Source organism: Macrobrachium rosenbergii, chromosome 4, assembly GCF_040412425.1.
Source record: "Macrobrachium rosenbergii isolate ZJJX-2024 chromosome 4, ASM4041242v1, whole genome shotgun sequence".
Lineage (NCBI taxonomy): Eukaryota > Metazoa > Arthropoda > Malacostraca > Decapoda > Palaemonidae > Macrobrachium > Macrobrachium rosenbergii.
This window is the reverse complement of record NC_089744.1, coordinates 78,638,471-78,659,170: the sequence shown is the minus strand read 5'-3', so window position 1 is coordinate 78,659,170 and position 20,700 is coordinate 78,638,471. Positions and strand designations below refer to the sequence as shown.

Here is a 20,700-nt window from a genome sequence, read left to right as displayed (position 1 = left end):
GACAGTAGACTTGGCCAGCATAGTCACATCTTCCTACCAATACAGACTGACAACTTTCTTCTAAAAACTTTAGGAACCTAGCCTTGGCTTGCCCAATACAGTGCCTGTCCAAAACCCAGAAAAATGAGGGTTGGAATCAGGAAAGGCATCTGTCTGTAAAACATATACAGTACCAAAACCAATTATGATAATGAGCGATTCATGATAGAAACAACTGGAGAAGGGAAGCTCATTAAAAATGACCCTAACCACGGATTATGCTGATAAAATGAAGAACACTAGTTGGGCATAATTTTAAGTAGAAAATAAAAGATTATTGATTTGCTTCATCCTGTGCTTGGTGTGTTTACAAGCTTTCTAAGTTTTTAGAAGAAAATTATTGGGCTGTGTAGGTTAGAAGGACATGGCTACACTGGCCAAGTCTACAATGTCTGGTAACCCTGCAGTTTCCTGGGCTTCGAATTCAAGACCTTGATGTGTCAACCAGTTTTCACAACAGCTGCTAGTGTGGTCCATCAGTGATCACCGCCAGTAAAATGAAAGAAGTACATTGCTGTTGTGTAGGCATGTGGATTAGTTGTGGAGTTCAAGAATTTGCTTGGGTTTACTTGCACCCTTACAAAGAACTAGCCAAGTATTTATCATCACACTGAGAGTAGCAGACAAGCTATATTTGTAGGGCCAAGCAAATACATGCAGATGATTCTTAACTGTGTAATGCACAAGACATTGGAATGTTTGTGATGAATGTCAGACCTACAACCCCTTTGCTGGAACAGATTGAGGTGTTCCAAACTCAATAATGAACCAGACAAGACTCTTGGATAATATATGAGCGCAGCGGACTTTGTCAGAACCCCATTCCAACTTAAACACTGCTACTCCCTTGTTGCAATGCATGGTAAAACCGAGAGAGAAGGAGAGGAACAAGCCCTGGCATCGCTCCTCCAATTCCCATACCTGATGCATGGCTAGCTGCACTCAGAGGATGGAAAAGTTCAAAGAACTCTTCTCAGAGAAGAATTGCTTGGACCACGAATGCTGTGGACATTGTGAACGTCTCGGGTACAGAAATGATGGAGCTTCACCCTAAAAGCCCTTCAAGGAAGGCTGGGAAGGAGAACCTTCCCCACTGCCAGCTCAAAACTAGTCCATAGACTGCATATGTGACTAGCAAACTGGCTGCACAAACCCTACACTAAGCAGTTCGCACACACCTCTTTCTGTGCAACTCTGAGGAGTCATGGTGAGAAAAGTTGCTCCCCTCACCTGCCAACCACTGTCCTCCTACCATGGATGGATCAAGAAAGCAATATACCCAACTGCCAGCAGTAAAACCCGATCCATAAGCCAGATACACAGCTAACAAATGGACCACACAAACCCGTCACTGAGTGGACTTCAGACAACTTGTGCAGTAGGCGAACAAGTTGAACGGCCTTGACTCGGTGTGAGCCCAAAAACTTGCTGAGAGACGAGATTGGGGAAGATCTCAAGTCTAAGTGGACTGGCACTGCAGTACTGACCCTACCTGGGGAAAGCCAATTACTGCCAGTGACCATGTACCCCCTGCCCTCCCCTGAGGAGGGAGAGCTCACAGGAAAGGAGAACAGGATGAGGTGAAAGGAGATGACGATAGAAGGCAAAGACAAAGAAGAGGAGTGATAACAGATCTCCTATCCTTCTCTACACCATCCTTGCTCATTTGCACCACAGGGACAGTCTAGTCAGGAACTGCAGACTAAGTCATGCCCATCTGAGGAAGCTCTCCTGGGAGGACTACTGCAATCAAGTAGTAATGTAAGTCAGACAAAGACAGCTGCAGATGAACCATTCATTATAAGTTGCTACGTTCCCGACAGAAACTTATAAGGTTGACCTCGACCGAGGGCATAGTTGGTCTTGTCTGTTTTCCATTAAGACAAGAACCAACGAAAGCACTGTAAAAGCCACAACACTGACACTTTCAGGCAAAAAAAAGCACTAGTGACACAAGAAAGGATTTACAGTTAATAAACATGAAAGGCATCAAATTTATCCAAAGGAAACAGCCATCACAGGTAAAAAGCAAAAGCAAGAAATGCATCTGAAACGTATCATGGCCGGAAGGAGAATGGTTAACATTGGTGAGGTAAAAATGGGTATCCCCTTTCCCCCACCTGCAACTGGGTACCACCCTTATTCAGTCAGTACGTGGCTGGTCCAGAGCACGCATGAAAGAAAACTCCACAGCCTACATGAAAAGCGCAGTGTTTGTATCCCCATAGGAACCACTCACATTTGAATCCAAATATAATTGACACACCCATTGTACTTTTGGCTGCAGAATCAGTGTGAAAAACCAAAGAAACTAAGCAGGGTGGACAAATGGGTTCCCTCCGACATAAAAGGCCTCATATGGAGACACTTCTAGGTACGTTGTAGTGCCCAAAGGCAAGGGTGAGTACCGACCCCTAGTGAGAATGCGTCAGCAATGACTGGGAGAGCTACAAATGTGCCACCACTGTCACCTTGCCATGGGGCAAGGGAGCCCTATATGACTCTGCTCCATACCTCCTGGACTGAGGACCACACCCCCACCCAAAGAGGATGGCCTACTGCTCAGCAGCCTCCTTGCTTAACACAATCAGTAGGTTTGAGAGACAACTACCATATCCCACCTTCCCTAGTTATGGAACAGGAGATGGAGGATTCACATTCTATGCTAGCAAAACAGGAGCTCATAGTGGACTTACCTGTACTTGGGTCCAGCATGTACCCTGGCAGAGGTGTTCGTTTGGTGGAAGAGGAAGGTGTGGGGTAGTGAAACACATTCCACTCTCATCCATGAAATAGAAAATTCTAGCCAAAGCATTCAGGTAGCATGTGACGAAGGATCAGAACAGAGGTTTGTAAGGGGCCAACTCTCAGGTTTCACCAGACCAAGGCCAAGTCCCAATTCAAGGGGTACAAGAGCAAGGGGAAAATAAGATTACCCTACCTTAGCAACATGTACAAACTGAGCAACTGACCCATCATCCACACTGCACATACTGCTGGAGGAGCGATAAGGGGCATGGGAGGCACAAAGAAGAAATACCAGCAGTGTAATGCCCTCTAAAGATACTGACAGAACCCTCCTCCTTCTCAAATCACTTCTTTCCCACTGAGAAGAAGACCAAGAAATAGGCAGCACTAGTCAAGAGATGACAAACACTCTTGGCCTCCGCATGACAAACACAAGTGTCAAGACAGCAGCAGACATGTAACATGAACATGCTTGATCACGTTACGGACACATACATTGATCATTCTTCCATGATCAGGCACTATCAAACAACAGACATGGCAGCTTCAACAAAACCTGTAGTGGAGTGTGAGAATTATATCTAAAAGGCTCAAGGGTTGAAGGAAAACTGGTGCTGTGTAGATGCATGTGGGTTGGTATTCACAATCCTGCACTAGCTGCTGCCATATTTAAAAACCCAGTTACAAAGTTAAAACTGGACCAGCTGCCTCTGAAGATATTTATCAAAGATGCAGGTTTTTATCCTCGATGGAATGGCGGAGAAACTTATCAGCATACAGTATAGCCAAAGAATACTCCCTTGTTTTTATGTTATGACAGGAAGTACCAATGTAAATACATAAATGTCCTAAAGATGTTTGGAGATAACTCAAAAGTAGCTGACAGATATGACTGCTTTCAAACTTACCTAGTGGAAGGGTTAAAAAAAAAAAAAATGTAACTGTGCCTTCAGACATTACTTTGCATTTTTCTAAGCAATTTCGGTTAGTGAACTAAGGAAAAAACTATCCAAAAACCAAAATTAAAGGATAAATGACAAGCCAATTTACTATGAGATTTATTAGGATATTGAATGTGCAAAGTTGTCACATGGGCAGCCAACATACATATCACGTATATGACAAACCAGACATGACATACTCCAATCTTCAGCCTTTGAGTTTACCAATCTCATCCCTGCAGCGGTGATCAAAAATACACAAGACTGCCATTTAGATCATAACAGTAAGAAAGGGGCTTCACGTGATAGCCATTAAGAGGCTAAAATCCGTTGTAATTACTGGATTTTCAAAATTTAAAACTACAGTATTTCGATGGAAATGAAAAAATGTAACTCAAGGGATAAGTTTATGTGGAAACTCAGGCATCATGACATTAATGGAAAATTTCTGTTGTCCAAATTTGGAAGGCAATATACTAAAACCATTGAATGAATTAGGCAGCACTGTGATTCTTGTTTTACAATTATCTTTGGTATAACAACAAGCAAACGTAGTTTTCTAATAACACGGCCCAGAGTAAAGTTTTCCTACTTCCAAAAAATTTTAACTTATAGTCACCAAAACAATAAACTTTAAAAATTTTAATCCACATAATGGATAAAAACTTTAGTACAATTTGAATCCATCTAAACCTCACATTCCCACAAAATAGGCTATCACAATTACAAAAGAAAAACTGATTGGCACATAAAAATTATATACAGCTGTAACTGGGGAACAATGATAGCTCAGCAATTTCAAAGTTCCACACCAAAGGCCTCTCCATTAATAATGCTTGTAGTTGGTTATAAATTTACATTATGTGAAAGTTTGCAAAAGAATAAGAAAAACTATATAAATACATATTCCAAAATGAAAAAAATAAAATTACTCAATTAAAATATGGCTAATATTTCAGAGATGATAAAGAAAAGTAATATGTTGGAATTCTAAATTGCTGAACTTCTCATATTTGCAGAAAGCTTCAATATTTATTTGGTTTTTTGAGTCAAGTGTTAGACAATCATGTAAAAAAGTTCACTGTGAACAGGGTGGGTTAAGTAACGGATGAAAAAAAAAAAAAAAAGGTCCTAGTTTGTATTAATAGCATTTTTAGTATCCTTGGCCATACAAAAAAATATATATACAGAAACTATATTACATACACAGCACTATCTTACACCACCTTAAGCTTAGCCCAAGGCAAACCAGCATAGGACACCAAGCAGCATTCAGGTGCATAGGGGAAACTCCTGGAATGGTGACACCCCCTCCTCACACACATCCTGCTTAATCTTCTGAATGGTATTAAATACAAACTTTCAAATCATCAGATCCTAGTTCTTAGAAAAAATATTTATAGCTTATATTACTGTACAAAAACCAATAATAACCAATTAGTACATCGTCGTCATTAACGTTTTTACGTCAGACTTTCCCTCTTTGGGGTTTTAGACGTATTACAATCGTCAGTATAAACGGGGATTATAAACAAAGGTAAGATAACTATCCCTTTCCCCTCCCCCCAATTGACTAGCTCCCAGCCCCTAATTATTGTTAATAATTTACAATTTATTACAAAAGAACAAAGATGGCCATGCAGGAGAAAATGAGGACAGCATCAAATAAGTTTTAATCTCCTTTAGTCAATATTAACTGCACCCCTAATGGCACATTAGCATTAAATTGCTTAAAGGCTGATTCTTATACAACTAGAATTGGTGTAATATTTCATAGCCATGTTAAGCCTTACCTATGTTATCAGTAATCACATAGTAATCTATCACACAAAGATTGCCAAATAAGCAAGTTGGTAAAACTACTCATAAAACTATGGTAGAACCACCTGGCACCACAGCAGTAGTCATTCACTGAATTTCTTGAGTCCCTTTCTCTACTTTGTTAAACTTTACAGTCACATTCCTGTATCCATAAATCATCAACAATTTTGTGCCAACTTATATTTCGAGCAGATCTTAAAAAATGTAAGCTATGAGCAATGCACAATTTTATTTCATACCTTATCAAAATTGGTATCACTTGCAGTCTAATAAATATACATATTTTTCATGAACTGCTTTTAAAAAATTCCATTTATCCAACTGTTGTCTTCTAAAATTTAATGACTAAGGCATTTAACCAGGCCAATCATTGGTTTAAAAAATATTTTTACACAATGCTAAATCACTTGTGAAATATATTACGTTTGAGGTTCAGACTTGGGAGATGATGCACCAGAACTTTGAGTCTCTGCTCTCTTTATATAAAGGTTCAACAGTTTCAACTTTGAACCAGTCAAGGTTTCTAAGTGTGGTCTCATTGCCTCTTCACCAACTGCATTATGAAGTGCCACCATACAAAAGACAGATGCTTTTCGTACACATGACTCCTTGTTGTCGTATGCCTGTGATAAAAGCATAAAAGATAAGCATGTCAACAAACAAAACTTGTCATATGGCAAAATGCTCAAATTAATTTCAATGGATTGCTGTCAACAACGAAAGTCAAAACTAGCACAAGCTTGAAATATTTATTAAAAAAGTCTATTTTCTAATCGCTGCAACAAGATTTAGTATGTGACAAATTATCCAAGTAAATTTGAGTTCATAAATACTCAAAGCAATTACTAAATTACAATGAATTATAACTGTGAACAATTCAACCACATACTGATAAGACTTGACCTGAATAATTCAAATTTATACAGTACCACTGAATTAAGATATTTCCAGGAACAAAAAGGTAAATAATAAACATTTTTCAGTAGTAACAAAATGAAATTCTTCAATATTTCTGAAAAGTCAAGGTGACTGATCAAAATTAATAAAACAGGATAATTTGATATTTCACAATTATTAATCAAGTTTGTTACTTAAAAGAGGATACACTATGCTCAATTTGAGCTTCATCACACCAATATTAGCATCTATGCAGGGCATTATTCAAGTTCTTATTTAAAACAATAAATGATGTGTGTAATTCCCACCAATATGCTTAACAATACATGAGGCAGGAGACATTTGAGACTACATACATTTTAGAAAAACCAGACATCACTAACTTGGACATTAAAATCTTACAAACCCTACAACCATAACCACAGTTCATGATGCCAATTAAAAATTCAAATGATTTAAATCCTGGGCAACTGACATTTTAGTAAGGATTCACAAATGTTAAACTAAAAGTTGGTATATAAAACGCCATCCTTAGGATTTCAAATTTAACTTGACAGTTGTCAGCTAAGCATTTTCCATTTTCCTAATAGGATAATGGGATTGAGCATGAAGACTCGGTTAAGTGTCATTCATCCCTCCCCCAACTTCAAGACACCTGCATATTATCACAAACAATGCATATACTGTTAATATGAAAACTAATTTGCTGTTATTGTGCTTGGATCCTACCAAACTTGAAACTTGTAACTTTATTCTTCTAGAACCATCTCTGACTCAGCTTCAAGAGAGCTGAAAAGTCTAATGCAAGTAGTAAGGTCAAATAATAACAATATACTGGTCCTCTACTTAACTAATGCTTTGGGGGTCTGGCCTTCCGATAAGTAACATAGACCTTGCAGTGTATACTTCACTTGAACAATGGCAAGTTACACGACAGCTAACAGTAATTTCACATACAGTAGTTTCCTACCTAAATTAAACTGTACTGTACAATAACATTTGATGAAAGATATCTATCCAATATCTGCATCATATTTAAATATGTAGCTCATAAATAAAGAGAAGTCTGAGAAGTTGAGGTCAAATAAAAAGGTCTGGGAAGTTGAAGTGTTACTTAATAATAATAAAGAAGAAAACATCAATTATCATTAATAAAAAGATGGGGCGGTACATAATTGTGTATGATATCAAAAATTTAAAATTCTTAGTCCTTTATATATAATATATACAGCTTCACTTGCAAGAAATACTGAAACTGAGATTACCTTGATTAGCCCTGGCATGATTTCCGGCAATGCTGCTGCTACGATAGATGGTTGATGTGCCTCAACAAGCTTATTCAGCATCTTGATGGCTGCTTGGTTTACTGGATAGTCTCCCATTTGAATTAGTGGTTTTAAGACACGTATCACTACCTCAGGTGGAAGAATTTCAGCAACTGTACCCGCACATACCTGATAAAAATATGGAATGATCCAATGATTTTAGGCTACCTCATAAATTTAGTTTAAACTCTAGCTTCCAAATTATGAGCAATTTCACTAATTATGCACTACTATATGTAAATAATCTATAAAAAAATTATGCACATTAGCTAACTAAAAATTTCTGTGTAACTCTAAATTGTAAATTACATGTAAATGTTAAAAATGGTTAAAAATATATCTGACCCAATTCTTTTTGTATATACAGCACTGTACTTCCAAAAATACTTGTATTATCTACTTGTACAAATTTTCTACTGTGCTTCCAAAAATCATCATGATTCATCCTCTGGCACAAAAGAAATGAAAAGGGGATGGACTGCAGTATGGGATTTAGGGCCAAAGTTGATGAGCAAAATTAAAGTATTAATATACTTGAAAGCTAATTGATATTAAAAAAAATATTTAGCACTGGGTTGTAGTCATTTAGGGCACCATATCAAAACCCGTGATGGGGTTCCACGAAGAATGAATTTAAATTTGCTTTTCACAAACAAGTAAGGTTAAGATATTTTTTACAGACAAACAAATAAGGTTAAACTTTTTTCACAAACAAATAAGGTTGAAGACTTACAGATGCCGCACGTAGCACTTCTTTTACTCCATCCGCGTGGGCATTAAGGACCCTTAGGATAATCAGCTCTGAAAAGTTTAAGAAATGATGAACCAAGGGGCTTCTCCTCATCATTTCAGTTACTACTGCAAGCACCAAGACACGCTGGCCACCATCATCACATCCTAGACTTTCTAACAAAAGTCTAAGAACAACACGAAAGTTTTCATTCCACACAAGAGTAGAACCTGTACGTGCTAATCTAATGAGTGACATGAGAGCAGCACGTTTCTCAGCACTCCTACCTTCTTCAGTATTACCTAGTTCCGCTATTACGCTTGACATTACCTCTACATCACTTTCCTGTCCATCTCCTGAAATTAAGGAAAATATGGTTTAACAGAAAAGTTTGAAAAATAAACTACTAAAAGATATCTTTATGGTTTTGATCATCTGCTGCAGCTTTTACAATAATAGCAAATGTTTCAAGCATTGTATAATGTTGACATCAATGATATCTCCTTTAATGCAATTAAAAACCAGCTGGGCACATGAGGCAATGAAGCAACTATTCCCAGAGCAAGAGGCTTCAGCAATAGGGTAGCAATGGCAGGTGAAAATCTGACTTGAGAAGCTGCAACAATAAGGTAGTGTTGAAAGGTGAAAACTTTCAAAATATTTTTCCCTAATTGTTCAACATTTTTTGTTGTATTTTGCTGTAATTTTCACATCTCTGAATTACAATATAAACAAATCATCAAGATCATCATAAAAGTGTCTAAATATGACTCAGTGATGGAGTTAACACTACTTCAATAATTTATTAATCCTGTAGGCATAAGGTACAAAGCAACTAGGCTGAGTTCGAGTAGTTTGTTAACACATTAAAAATAGTGCAATTTTAAATATAAAAACACCAAGATCAAAGTAGGAACACAAAATAAATACAAATTAGCAGCAGTGGCTAACAAAATATTGCCAAAATAAGTAAAATGTTCATAGTATTGACTGACATATAACAACTAAAAGCAGTTTGTTCTCAAAACTGCATAAAATTTTCAGGTAAGAATGCCAGTCACACTGCTTGATAAAACAGACCAAAGGAATAAAAATAAATAACGATAGTGTAAATCTCTCACTTGAAAAAACACCCCATATTTTGGTGTAAGCACTTGCATCTTTACCATACAATTTCTGTATCCAGTAAAAATCTATTCCACAAATAAACCCTCATTCTGGTTATGATTTGCTACCTATTGCTCACTTTTCTCCATTTGGGTGAATTGGCCACCAAGTAATTAAGTGATCTCAAACAACTAAATGCATCATGGTCATCTAACCAGGGGTTTTATGGCCACTGCCTGAAGATTCATATTCAAGTACATTTTCTCCCCAAAACTTATACTTTTAGCAGTCAAATAATTCAATTGCTTATTACTACATCTATCTTCATTAAATAATACAACCAGCTTCTCTCCTTGTAATGGTATGCTATTATTGTTATAGCCAGACAATTGCAAAAGAAGTATATGGCCTTGGGACATCTTCACAGAAATAAATGTATACACTGAAAAATGGAATACTGAGGAGCCACAGAACAGATATTCTATCTAAATTATATTTAACATTAATATGCATGCAGGCAACATAAAAATAAGCATGCAAAATTAAATAAAAAAGAAAGCCAAATGAAAAAAATACCTTTACCGAGATCATCATCTGTAAGAGTATCTAAACCATTCCTTGAAGAATCTGATAATGAACAAAGTATACGGTGGGTTGGAGATGATACACTTGATGATCTACCCGAAAGCATCCCATTAGTATCTTCGCTACCTTTGTCATCTACAGTATCGATATTACGAATATCGCCACCACCTGTAGATAACTGACTAATTCCAGAATCCTGAAATGATCAGATACCACAAAAAATCTATAAAAAATCTATTCCAATATGAAACTACAAACAAAAGGTAAACATAACATTCTAAAAACTTGATTTTGAAGATTCAAAAAGTTTATAAAAATATACAAAAGGGGCAAAAACCAATGCTTGTGATTAACAAATTGAATTAATCATATACTTTTGAATAAAAGCTACAGTATGGAATTCATGGTTTTACAGGCATTTTAGTTTCAGTGTAGTTCAGAATTCAAGGAACGTGGCTAACTGAATAATAATGCTGTTTAAAACCCACTCTTAATGTTTACATACTTGATCCAAAAAGTCACCATTTCTCCTACCATTATAAAGAAGAATTTTAAAACAAAATTATCAGTATGAAGACTGATGGGACCCCGAGACTAAAAGATGAAACAGAAAGAATGGTAGGGTATACGGAAAAAATTAAGGTATCATGTATATACTTGTATCATGAAAGACAAGAAAAAGTGAAGAGTAATCTAGGAGTAAAAGAAAATAAACTAAGTGGTTTCAAAATTATTTTTGAAAATAAGTTTTTCTAATGAAATTCAGTGATTTTAAACTTTTCATTTGCAAAACACACTAAAGTGAAGCATGATGTAACTTAATCCGCTAATAATATACAGCAGAAAAAAACCACTTTCATGCAATAAAGGTACAGTCTGGCTTCATGTTACAGTAATTAGTTTTTAAAAATTATTATTGAGTACTAACTTTGAACTATTTTGTATATATTTTCAAACTAACAGCATGAAAGAAAAGATAAAAATATAAACAATGTACAGTCATCTCACATGAGAAAACAAGTTCAGCTGGAACTTTAGAGTTTTTAATTTCTTAACATCACTTAGACACTTTGACAATGTAAAAACATGAAAAAACTACATACCTGAGAAGTGGACTCTCTATGTTTTTCCAAACTATCTCTTCGACTACTATTCAAATCCAGGTCAAAGCTATAGTTCTGAATTTCTGCAGTTGTGCGCTTCAAGCTCCTGAAAAATAATTGTACATGACAAACTGATGCAAAATATTTCAAAAATATATTAACTGTACATGATGACAATTTGATGCAAAATTTTCTGCAGATCAATTTGAAAATATTTTAAGTAACTGCCATACACTCAGAAGAATGATTATCATGTGATAAACTGATTTCAGGAATATTGAAAACATGTCTTTCAAAGTTAAATGTGCTGAAAGATATTAAATTGTTTCTTATTTATGACAAGGAATTCAATAAAATGAAGGAAAAATGATACAGAAATAAAAATAGAACAGTATGTATCTACACCATATGGTGTGAACCTTAATTCATAAGAAATATATCTAAGAACTACACAAACACGACATAATAAATAGAAATGCACTTGCAACAAAAAAATAAAGTTTTCAGTTAAATTTCATAACAGTATTCTGTGGTTTCATGTAAGGGTTTCATGAAAAGGGTAATGTTTCTGCTTCCAATTCACTTCAACAAAAGAGGCCATGATGAAGGTTGATCTTGTGAATGAAGTTAAAACTATACATGCCCAGTGCTTTTGTTTCACTGTAATAAATATAACCAGTAATTTTAAATAACTCAATGTGCTCATGAAAATGGAGAGATGACCACAAGAACTAACACACGTACAATGCCTATATCTCAACTAACCTTGGGCCATGTGAGCTAAGGCTGAAGAAAGGGAACAGTAAAACAGGGAATGAGATTTCTGCGCTTCTCCCTAAGTTGAAGAGGATCATTACTATATATTTACAGTATAAGAATCCATCACTGATAGATTACAGCTGACTTACTTACTAGAGATTACATAACCACGTCCAATTCTCTTAGCCTAAGTGCATCTCACAAAAACCTTAAACATTAACCAATTTGAAAATGAAAAGCTTTACCTATACACTTCTTCTGGATTAAGATTTTCTGTGTCATCAAAGTCTATCGTATTATGCCTCGAAGTTCGCTGTGACCTGGGTAGAGAAGTGTTGGGGCTCTGAAGAACAGGAGTTCCACCAGCACTTGGTGGAGTTCTAGGAGGTAAGGATGAGGGTGAGGCATCCAGACTTGCTGCTCTTTTTAGGTGATTTTGAATGATCTGTGAGGCTGTGTTTTGGCATGCAGGAGGCAACTGCTGCAATAATGCAGTGAACTCTGTAATATTGCAATTGAACATGGCAATAAAAGCTGCTGATGCTGCTCTTCTTATATCTAGTGACTTTTGGTCTGCAGTCCAAGTTAGAATTTTGGCTAAAGCCATTGGAGTGTCTGGGGAAGCTGTCAAGTCTCTTCTTTCCATAACATCTACCAAATATTTAAGGTACGTAAGAGAAGCCACTTTCACTTTCGAATTGGGGGTTTGTGTTTGGTCCACCAAAAATCTCATTATTACTATAAACTGTTGATCACAAGGGAATGAGTCTCTGTAAAACAAGGACAAAAAAATTAGTAACCAGGAAATGCACCTAAATAAAAATACATTTACTGCAATGTTAATATTGCTCAAATGTCAATCAATTTTGTCCTAAAGTAGTACAAAAACTCACCACAAACTCACCTTACTAAATCTAAAGTTTTATGGATTTTGGCTTGTACTGACCCTAAGAGATCAGAGCCTAATTTGTTAAGTAATCTAGTTAAGAGAATATACAGCCAATCACCAAGGTCAGCCTTGTGCACCATTATTAATTCCATCAAAGTATCTAAAAACAAGGTAAACACTTTGGTGTGAGCATCCATGAACATTTTTGTAAAGATTTCTGTAACCCGTCTTAGTTCAGATCCAGTCAACATGTGAGAACCACGAAGGAATGCTTGCAAAGCCATAAGGCCTTCTTTTCTATCACCCCAGTGTGTTGAGGCACAGTTTGCAATTATATCACTAACATCTTGCATCTGAAAAGAAAGAAATCCTATTACTACCTAATTCTTTATATAGCAGGAAATTTTTCACTTTTTATCATGTAAAGAAATCTCTATCAGGTTACAAAGCACTCTTCTTATTACAATACAGATAATAAAGCAACAATTATATTACTAGAATCACTGCCAATGCAAATACATTTTTAGAAAATCATACAAAAAACAGCAATGAAAATCAAAATGCCATCATGTTATCAAGTAAATTAACAGAACGCAACACTCTGAAGACTCACTGGTCCCCTCTTCATGTGTAAAGTCAATAAAAATAATGCATCAAGAGAAAGAGAATATAAAAAGTGCCATAAACAACCAATAAAACTAATTATCACTTATGGACTAGAAAAACGTCTAATACTGGACAATCAATAAATGTTGCAAGTGCTGTTGCCTTAATCTACAGTAGTGTAAGCTGAAAAACAAAATACATCATTTTATAGTTAAAACTAACTACTTGAATGAGTTAGGGTGACCTATTAGTTTGCCATGATTTAAAAAAAACATACATGTAAAAGACCCAAGGCATATATTTAGCTAGTGCTTTGGAGTAATATTTTCATTCAGGTCTTGAAATCACAAAGGTCTTGAAATCACAAAAGGAAAATAACGGAAATACTGAATATTTAATATTTTTGTGGAAAATGACATACTGAATATTTAATATTTTTGTTAACTTGAGAACATTTTTTAAATAGAATATGCAAATGAACATATCAATAGGTAAAAGCTACCCTCTTAAGAAATTTATTTCTAATTTTAACCCTGGGGTAAGAGTAATTACTGCCAACAAAATTTGGCTGTTACCCTCACATGTCAAGACACAATCAATCATGTTAGGTCTTTAATGCAGTTCTCTCTCAAAATTTATTACACTCATACCTTGGTGAGGTCCAACTGAAACTCAACATTTTCATTCTTAATTATCGAAGGGGCTTTCCTGGAACATTCACCTTAAAATGAAAAATTTTTGTAAAGTGACTCAGCATTGGACTTTAAGCTGTGAATATAGAACAGTACAAGTTTCTCATCTTGCACTATTAAAACACACTACAATAAGCATAGAATTCTGATTACTAACATTTCATGCAAAGCATTTACACAGTAAAATAAACTTAAGATTTTTGCCAAAACAAATGTCTGGTACAGTATTTGTTTTTGGCTGACAGTTCTTACTAGCAATGTAGTACATATATTGAATTTATTATCGCTTATGTAGACAACATGAAGACTGTTCAGTGTTTCTTAAACAGTTATTCCTCTCTACTTGTTCTAAAGATTCTCTTACAACTACGAAAGAATAATTTATATTACAATGAAAACTCATTGGGAGATTGCCGATTGAAAATTACGACTTTTGAGTTGATATGCTCTCTGAAGTTGAACAGACCCCTGAATTCAAATAATTATGCAATAAATGCCCAACATTTACTTCTCACATTATTACATTTTATTTAGTATGTTTTTTTTTCAGGTATTGCTAATCTGCTGGAGGGTAGTATATTAAAAGTTTCAAATCAATTCTAATATATTTATGCAGTCTTAGATGCTCCTTATGCTTTTACTCTATAATAATGATGTTATCAGTTTTCAGGAGTTGGATGCTGCTTGTTATTGCTAATATCTTCAACAGCAAAGGTTATTAAAAAAAATTCAACTGGAAAAGTAATTTTTACAAACTGTTGAAGTTTTTCTACAAAACTGAGATGTTAAAAGGCTTGTGAAAAGCTTGACATGGACCTCACAAGAGCTTGTAATTCATAGAGATGATGGAATATTTAAACGAGAAAGTTAGTGGTTTGGTGTAAACTTGGGTTTGAAACCTGGGTGTGTTATATCCTTTTGGCTTTTTAATAAGTTTACATGGTGTGATGCACGAAGCCAAAAAAGGACAAGAGGTGAGTGGAAAATAGCTGAGTAAGAAAATGAATTGGGAATTAAGCATGGGATGGCTGATGATTGCAGATGGCACAATGATGATTGTGGACAGCAAAACAAACAACAGTACACCAAAAGATTTGAGCGCATTTGCAAATAAAGTTGGAAGTGAATGTGAGGTAGAGTATGGCTGAGAGTGATGGAAGTTAATATGGTAGGTGACAGAAGAGACATGAATGATTCATATAGATATCTTGTAGTAAATTTAACAAACAATAGTAACATCAGATACCAGACAGAGAACAACTGAAGATTTGAAAGAAATTTCTGCATAAGCCAAGGGTGGAATGCATTAACTATTGAATCAACTCTCCTTTATGGAAGTAGTGTGTACATTTTGAATATAAAAGAAAGAAAAAGAAAAAATAAACAATCTTGCATGCTGGAGGAATGATGGGGCAACTGGTCATTCTCTATCCCTTGAACTGTGCTTCAGTCTTCAAAATGAGACTCATGGAATTTGAAAACAGTATCCTTTTCTTTCCTCACATTGATGACTATCTGTTCTCCCCTGTGGCCTTTTGTGGTCAAAGAAGGAAGAGATAAGTATGTCTTTGTTGGCAATTGAGTTCTTTAGATCACTTCTGATGTTTTTCATCAAAAGGGTACACAGCAACAGAATTCTTTCCAGTCTTCTTAGAGCAGCCTCTTTCCCAAGATTTATGACCTTCCATAGTCCCTTCATGTTGTGTGGTGATTATCAGTCCTTAAGAAGGATAGCTCTAAAGAAATTATGGCAGCAGTTGTTGCAAGGTAACAGTCAGTCTCCCACCCCCAAGGATTTGTAGTTTGATATGATGAACAGGATTTTTATCTGCTCTGGCACCTTGTTGCCAAGATGAACTTCTTTGGGAATTTTGGTTGGCTCTCTCTTCACTTTTCAAGTTTCTGCTCCAGCCTCTCTTCAGGCATCCTCAAAAGAGCTTACTTCTAATAGCAACAGAACATTTTGTGCTTTTTCGATGCTTGGCTCCTGCAGTTCCAGTCTCCCACTGACCTTTCAATTGCAACCTGACTGGAATGCTTGCAGCCTCATTAGACAACATACTGTATTAGACTCCTATCAGGCATCTTCTTCCTGTTTTTGTCCCCTCAAGGCTGTGTCCTGATTTTCCTTGCCTTTGCTGAGCATTTCAGTAGGCTCCTTACCATTTCTGATTTAACTCTCATCCCAGCTGTTGGTCTTTGAGGCAGACTTTGGCTTGTCCATGGCCTTGAGTTTGTAGCTAAAACTCACCTTCTATTATGTGCTTAATTCTTAAACTCTTGTTTTTTATCCCTTGCCTTGCTCTTCTTATCTTCCTCTACCCTGTGGGGATGCTCAATTCATACTTTGTCCATTCCTCTCACTTTCATCCACTCCTTCACTCAGGTTGCTAGAACAGGCCTTGATGGGCAGTGTTGTGTGATCTGAGTAAGTGCATAACACTATTCTTCTTTCAAAATGATGGTTAAGCCCTTTTCACATGTAGTAAAGGCTAATTTTGAATAACAGGTTTATAAAACATTTTTGTAAAAGCATCTTATCTATGGAAATTTATATAGGCCAGATTTATGAAAAACTTCCTGCAACCTAACAAAATCAATACAAATAATTTTCTCTTTTTCTCTTGTCATGTAAAAATTACCTATTTAAAATATATACAGTACCAGTAGAAAAGGGTATTGAAAGTAAATATATAATTTAGTCTACACTTCTATAAAAACATTACAAATAAATAAGCAGTGTCTGCTAGTTTTAGCAGGAAATACATTGTGAATGCAAGTGGTTCATATTCCATATCATTACTTTTTATTTCTTTTCTACTGCTAATTTCCAAGTGCATATTAACAGCTAATATGTATGGAAAACTTATGAACTTCCAGTCATTCAGTTATCTTTTTACAGCTGATTATCCATCTCCCCAGCCCTATTAAGAAAATGCAAAGTTATCTGTAAGAAAACATATATAAAAATGGATTTGCAAATATCAGTAATAAAAAAAATGACACAGATAAATAAATATGCCAATTTTAGATAGTTACTAACTATGAATGCAAGTAGTTTGTATGTTGATAATGTATTACTTAGTTTTTATTTTCATCATTTATTTTCTTAATTTCTCTATCACTTCTACGTGCAAATACAATACATGCAAAGTTATAGTCTACCAAGGTACAGTAATACCTCACCCTTCTTCATTATTTCCTTCATACATGCACAAGTTGAAAAACAACTTTGGTTAAACGAGCCCATAAAAAAAGCAACCTAGACACCCTATAAACTCCCTTGTAAGTAACCCTATAATGTTGCAAATATATGTACAGTTAGTCATGTGATAGTTAACCCTTAAACGCCGACTGGACGTATCATTCGTTGACTAAAATTGTCTGTTGGGTGCCGAGTGGACATACTGTACGTCAACTACAAAAAATTTCAACCTTCGGTCAACTTTGACTCGACCGAAATGATCGAAAAACGCAATTGTAAGCTAAAACTCTTACATTCTAGTAATATTCAATCATTTACCTTCATTTTGCAACAAATTGGAAGTCTCTAGCACAATATTTCGATTTATGGTGAATTTTTGAAAAAACTTTTTCCTTACGCCCAGCTGTAACTCAGCCGAAAATTTCAGAAATTCTTTTGTCATTTTGTCGTAAGTTTTGCACTGTTTTATATTAGCCGTTACATAAAGTTTTATATATGAAAATGTGCGCAATTTCATGTAAAATACAGCAACATACAACCCATGGTTGTAGCTTTTATCAGTTTGGAAATATTTTCATATAAACCACGATAACTGCCAAAATTTCAACCTTCAGTCAACTTTGACTTCGACCGAAATGGTAAAAAACGCAATTGTAAGCTAAAACTCTTACATTCTAGTAATATTCAATCATTTACTTTCATTTTGCAACAAACTGGAAGTCTCTAGCACAATATTTCGATTTATGGTGAATTTTTGAAAAAAAAAAAAAAAAAAAAAAAAAAAAAATTCTTTTGTCACGTTGTCGTAATGTTTGCACCGTTTTATATTAGTCGTTACATAAAGTTTTATATATGGAAATGTGTGCAATTTCATGGCGAAAATAACATCTTGTAGCTTTTATCAGAAATTTTTCATTAAATCATGATAACGCCAAAATTTCAACCTTCGTAATGTTTGCATGGTCGTTATAAGTTCTTACATTCTAGTAATATTCAATAAACAAACTGGAAGTTATTTCGATATATGAAAAAAAAAAAAAAAAAAAATTCCTTACGTCGCGCAATTTCAGAAATTCTTTCAGAATACAACATAAACTTTTATATATGAAAATAGCAACAGAAAATAGCTCATGGTTGTAGCTTTTATCAGTTTTGAAATATTTTCACATAAATCACGATAACTGCCAAAATTTCAACCTTCGGTCAACTTTAACTCGACTGAAATGGTAAAAAAACGCAATTGTAAGCTAAAACTCTTACATTCTAGTAATATTCAATCATTTACCTTCATTTTGCAATAAATTGGAAGTCTCTGGCACAATATTTCGATTTATGGTGAATTTTTGAAAAAAACATTTTCCTTACGTCCGCGTGGTAACTCGGCCGAACATCTTAGAAATTCTTTCCGTCACGTTGTCGTAATGTTTGCACCGTTTTATATTAGTCGTTACATAAACTTTTATATATGAAAATGTGCGCAATTTCATGTACAATACAACAGAAAATAACTCATGGTTGTAGCTTTTATCAGTTTTGAAATATTTTCATATAAATCACGATAAATAGAAAAAATTCTACTTTTGGTCAACTTTAACTCGACCAAAATGGTCGAAAACTGCAATTGTAAGCTAAAACACTTACAGTCTAGTAATATTCAATCAATTAGCTTAATTTTTCAACAAATGGGAAGTCTCTAGCACAATATTTCGATTTATGGTGAATTTTTGAAAAAAACATTTTTTTACGTCGCGCGTTATGAATTCATGCATCATTTTGTGATAATATTTTCTCTGTGTTGCTTTGATCGTTTTACAATTTGTTATATACCAAAATAATCGCAATTTAGTGTACAATACAAAGAAAAAAAAATAACCCATTAGCTTTAACCGTTTTGCTCACAGCGCGATTTGTATAAAATTATATATGAAAAATTTTTTTTGCGGTCATATATTTCAATATTTATATATGATGATATTTTTTTTTCATTTCTGATGGTTGCATACTAAACTTCAGGCAATGACAAAAAAAGGAGCCAAAAATGAACTCTTAATCTTAAAAACTAAGCGTGCTGTGATTTTTTGAAAAAAACTTTTTTCCGCTTCGGCGCTAACTCCCGAACGCCGCCGGCATACGGGAGACGTTTTTGTAAATAGAGGCTCGGCGTTTAAGGGTTAATCACTGTTTTTTTTGATAAATTTATACATACTAACTATAAATAATGTACAGAGCACACACACAAAAAATTACATGTATGTAATGTCTACTGTACTGTACCTACCTGACAGGTGCCATCATGCCTTAACATGAACAACTGATGGTACTGTCATCTAACTCAAGCCAAGAACAAGCTACGGCAACATTCTTTCCAAATTTTCACAGCGTTCTGTCAAAGGCACCTTTTTCCCATGGAACAGCAATATGCTTTGTAACACTAGCACTAGACCTTTCTTTGAAGCCATGTGACTAATTATTAAAGTCAAATTAAATACATATAAAATACACTCAAGCACACATTTGAAATCGCTTGCCACGAACTACCTGTGCCACATGGCCAGAAGCTGAAACTATCATAACTGAAAGTCGTGTACTACAATATTTTTTATATTTTTAATCTTTTAAATGGTTTTACTCTGTAAACATTATAATAATGTGAAAGTATACTCTTCTATGTATTTTAACATTTGTTTTTATGTAATTATGAATTTTCTATTGAGTTTTGTTTCTATGGCTTATGGCTAACTGCTGCAATTAACTGACCATCATGTAATTTTCAATGTTTTTACAATTTTTAAGCTTTTATGATTTTGATATTATACACTACACTACTGTATATTATTTTATATATATTTTAAAATTGTTTGCATGTGATATAGTACTTTCATTGATTTCTGTATTTTTTATGACATTTTAAAATTTGTTGCTGCCTGACGTGAAGATGTTTAAAATGATGTAAGTCAATATTTATTTTTTCCTATCACTGTTCACCTAAAACCACTGTAAAGATGAAAATGCTGAAACTCAAAATTATATAATTGGAGGTATTACTGTACATTATCATATATTAAAAGCCTATAATGTAATAATACAAATTACTTTCATATGTAAACTGTAGCCTAATGTGTTGAGTAACATACCCAAGCCTTCTGCATTACAGTTTGGGTGACGGTATCACAAATTTGTGATATGAGTAAATACAATAATTACTTAAATGTCATCTCCATAAAGCAGAAGGATGGAAGGTTAGCAATTATTG

General features: G+C 34.9%; 1 protein-coding gene and 1 long non-coding RNA gene across 51 annotated transcripts in view; one reads left to right on the top strand and one right to left on the bottom strand.

Annotated features, from left to right (window-relative positions):
* LOC136836952 (uncharacterized) overlaps positions 1-20,700 on the top strand; it is a 65,009-nt gene that overhangs the window by 39,113 nt on the left and 5,196 nt on the right. The gene's annotated exons all lie outside the window — the stretch shown is intronic.
* The window catches only part of chb (chromosome bows), a 406,696-nt gene continuing 389,828 nt past the window's right edge, over positions 3,833-20,700 (bottom strand). For 21 of the 50 annotated variants that reach the window (XM_067101444.1, XM_067101403.1, XM_067101210.1 and 18 more), the window contains 7 exons: positions 12,960-13,297; positions 12,301-12,825; positions 11,297-11,402; positions 10,185-10,389; positions 8,505-8,857; positions 7,712-7,900; positions 3,833-6,172 (listed from right to left, as the gene is read on the bottom strand). In XM_067101444.1, coding sequence (XP_066957545.1) covers positions 5,969-6,172; positions 7,712-7,900; positions 8,505-8,857; positions 10,185-10,389; positions 11,297-11,402; positions 12,301-12,825; positions 12,960-13,297 — 1,920 coding nt within the window. In that variant the 3' untranslated portion in view covers positions 3,833-5,968. Of the gene's footprint in view, positions 6,173-7,711; positions 7,901-8,504; positions 8,858-10,184; positions 10,390-11,296; positions 11,403-12,061; positions 12,083-12,300; positions 12,826-12,959; positions 13,298-20,700 lie in introns of all 50 variants that reach the window. The other 29 variants (XM_067101245.1, XM_067101271.1, XM_067101333.1 and 26 more) reach the window with 3 other exon arrangements.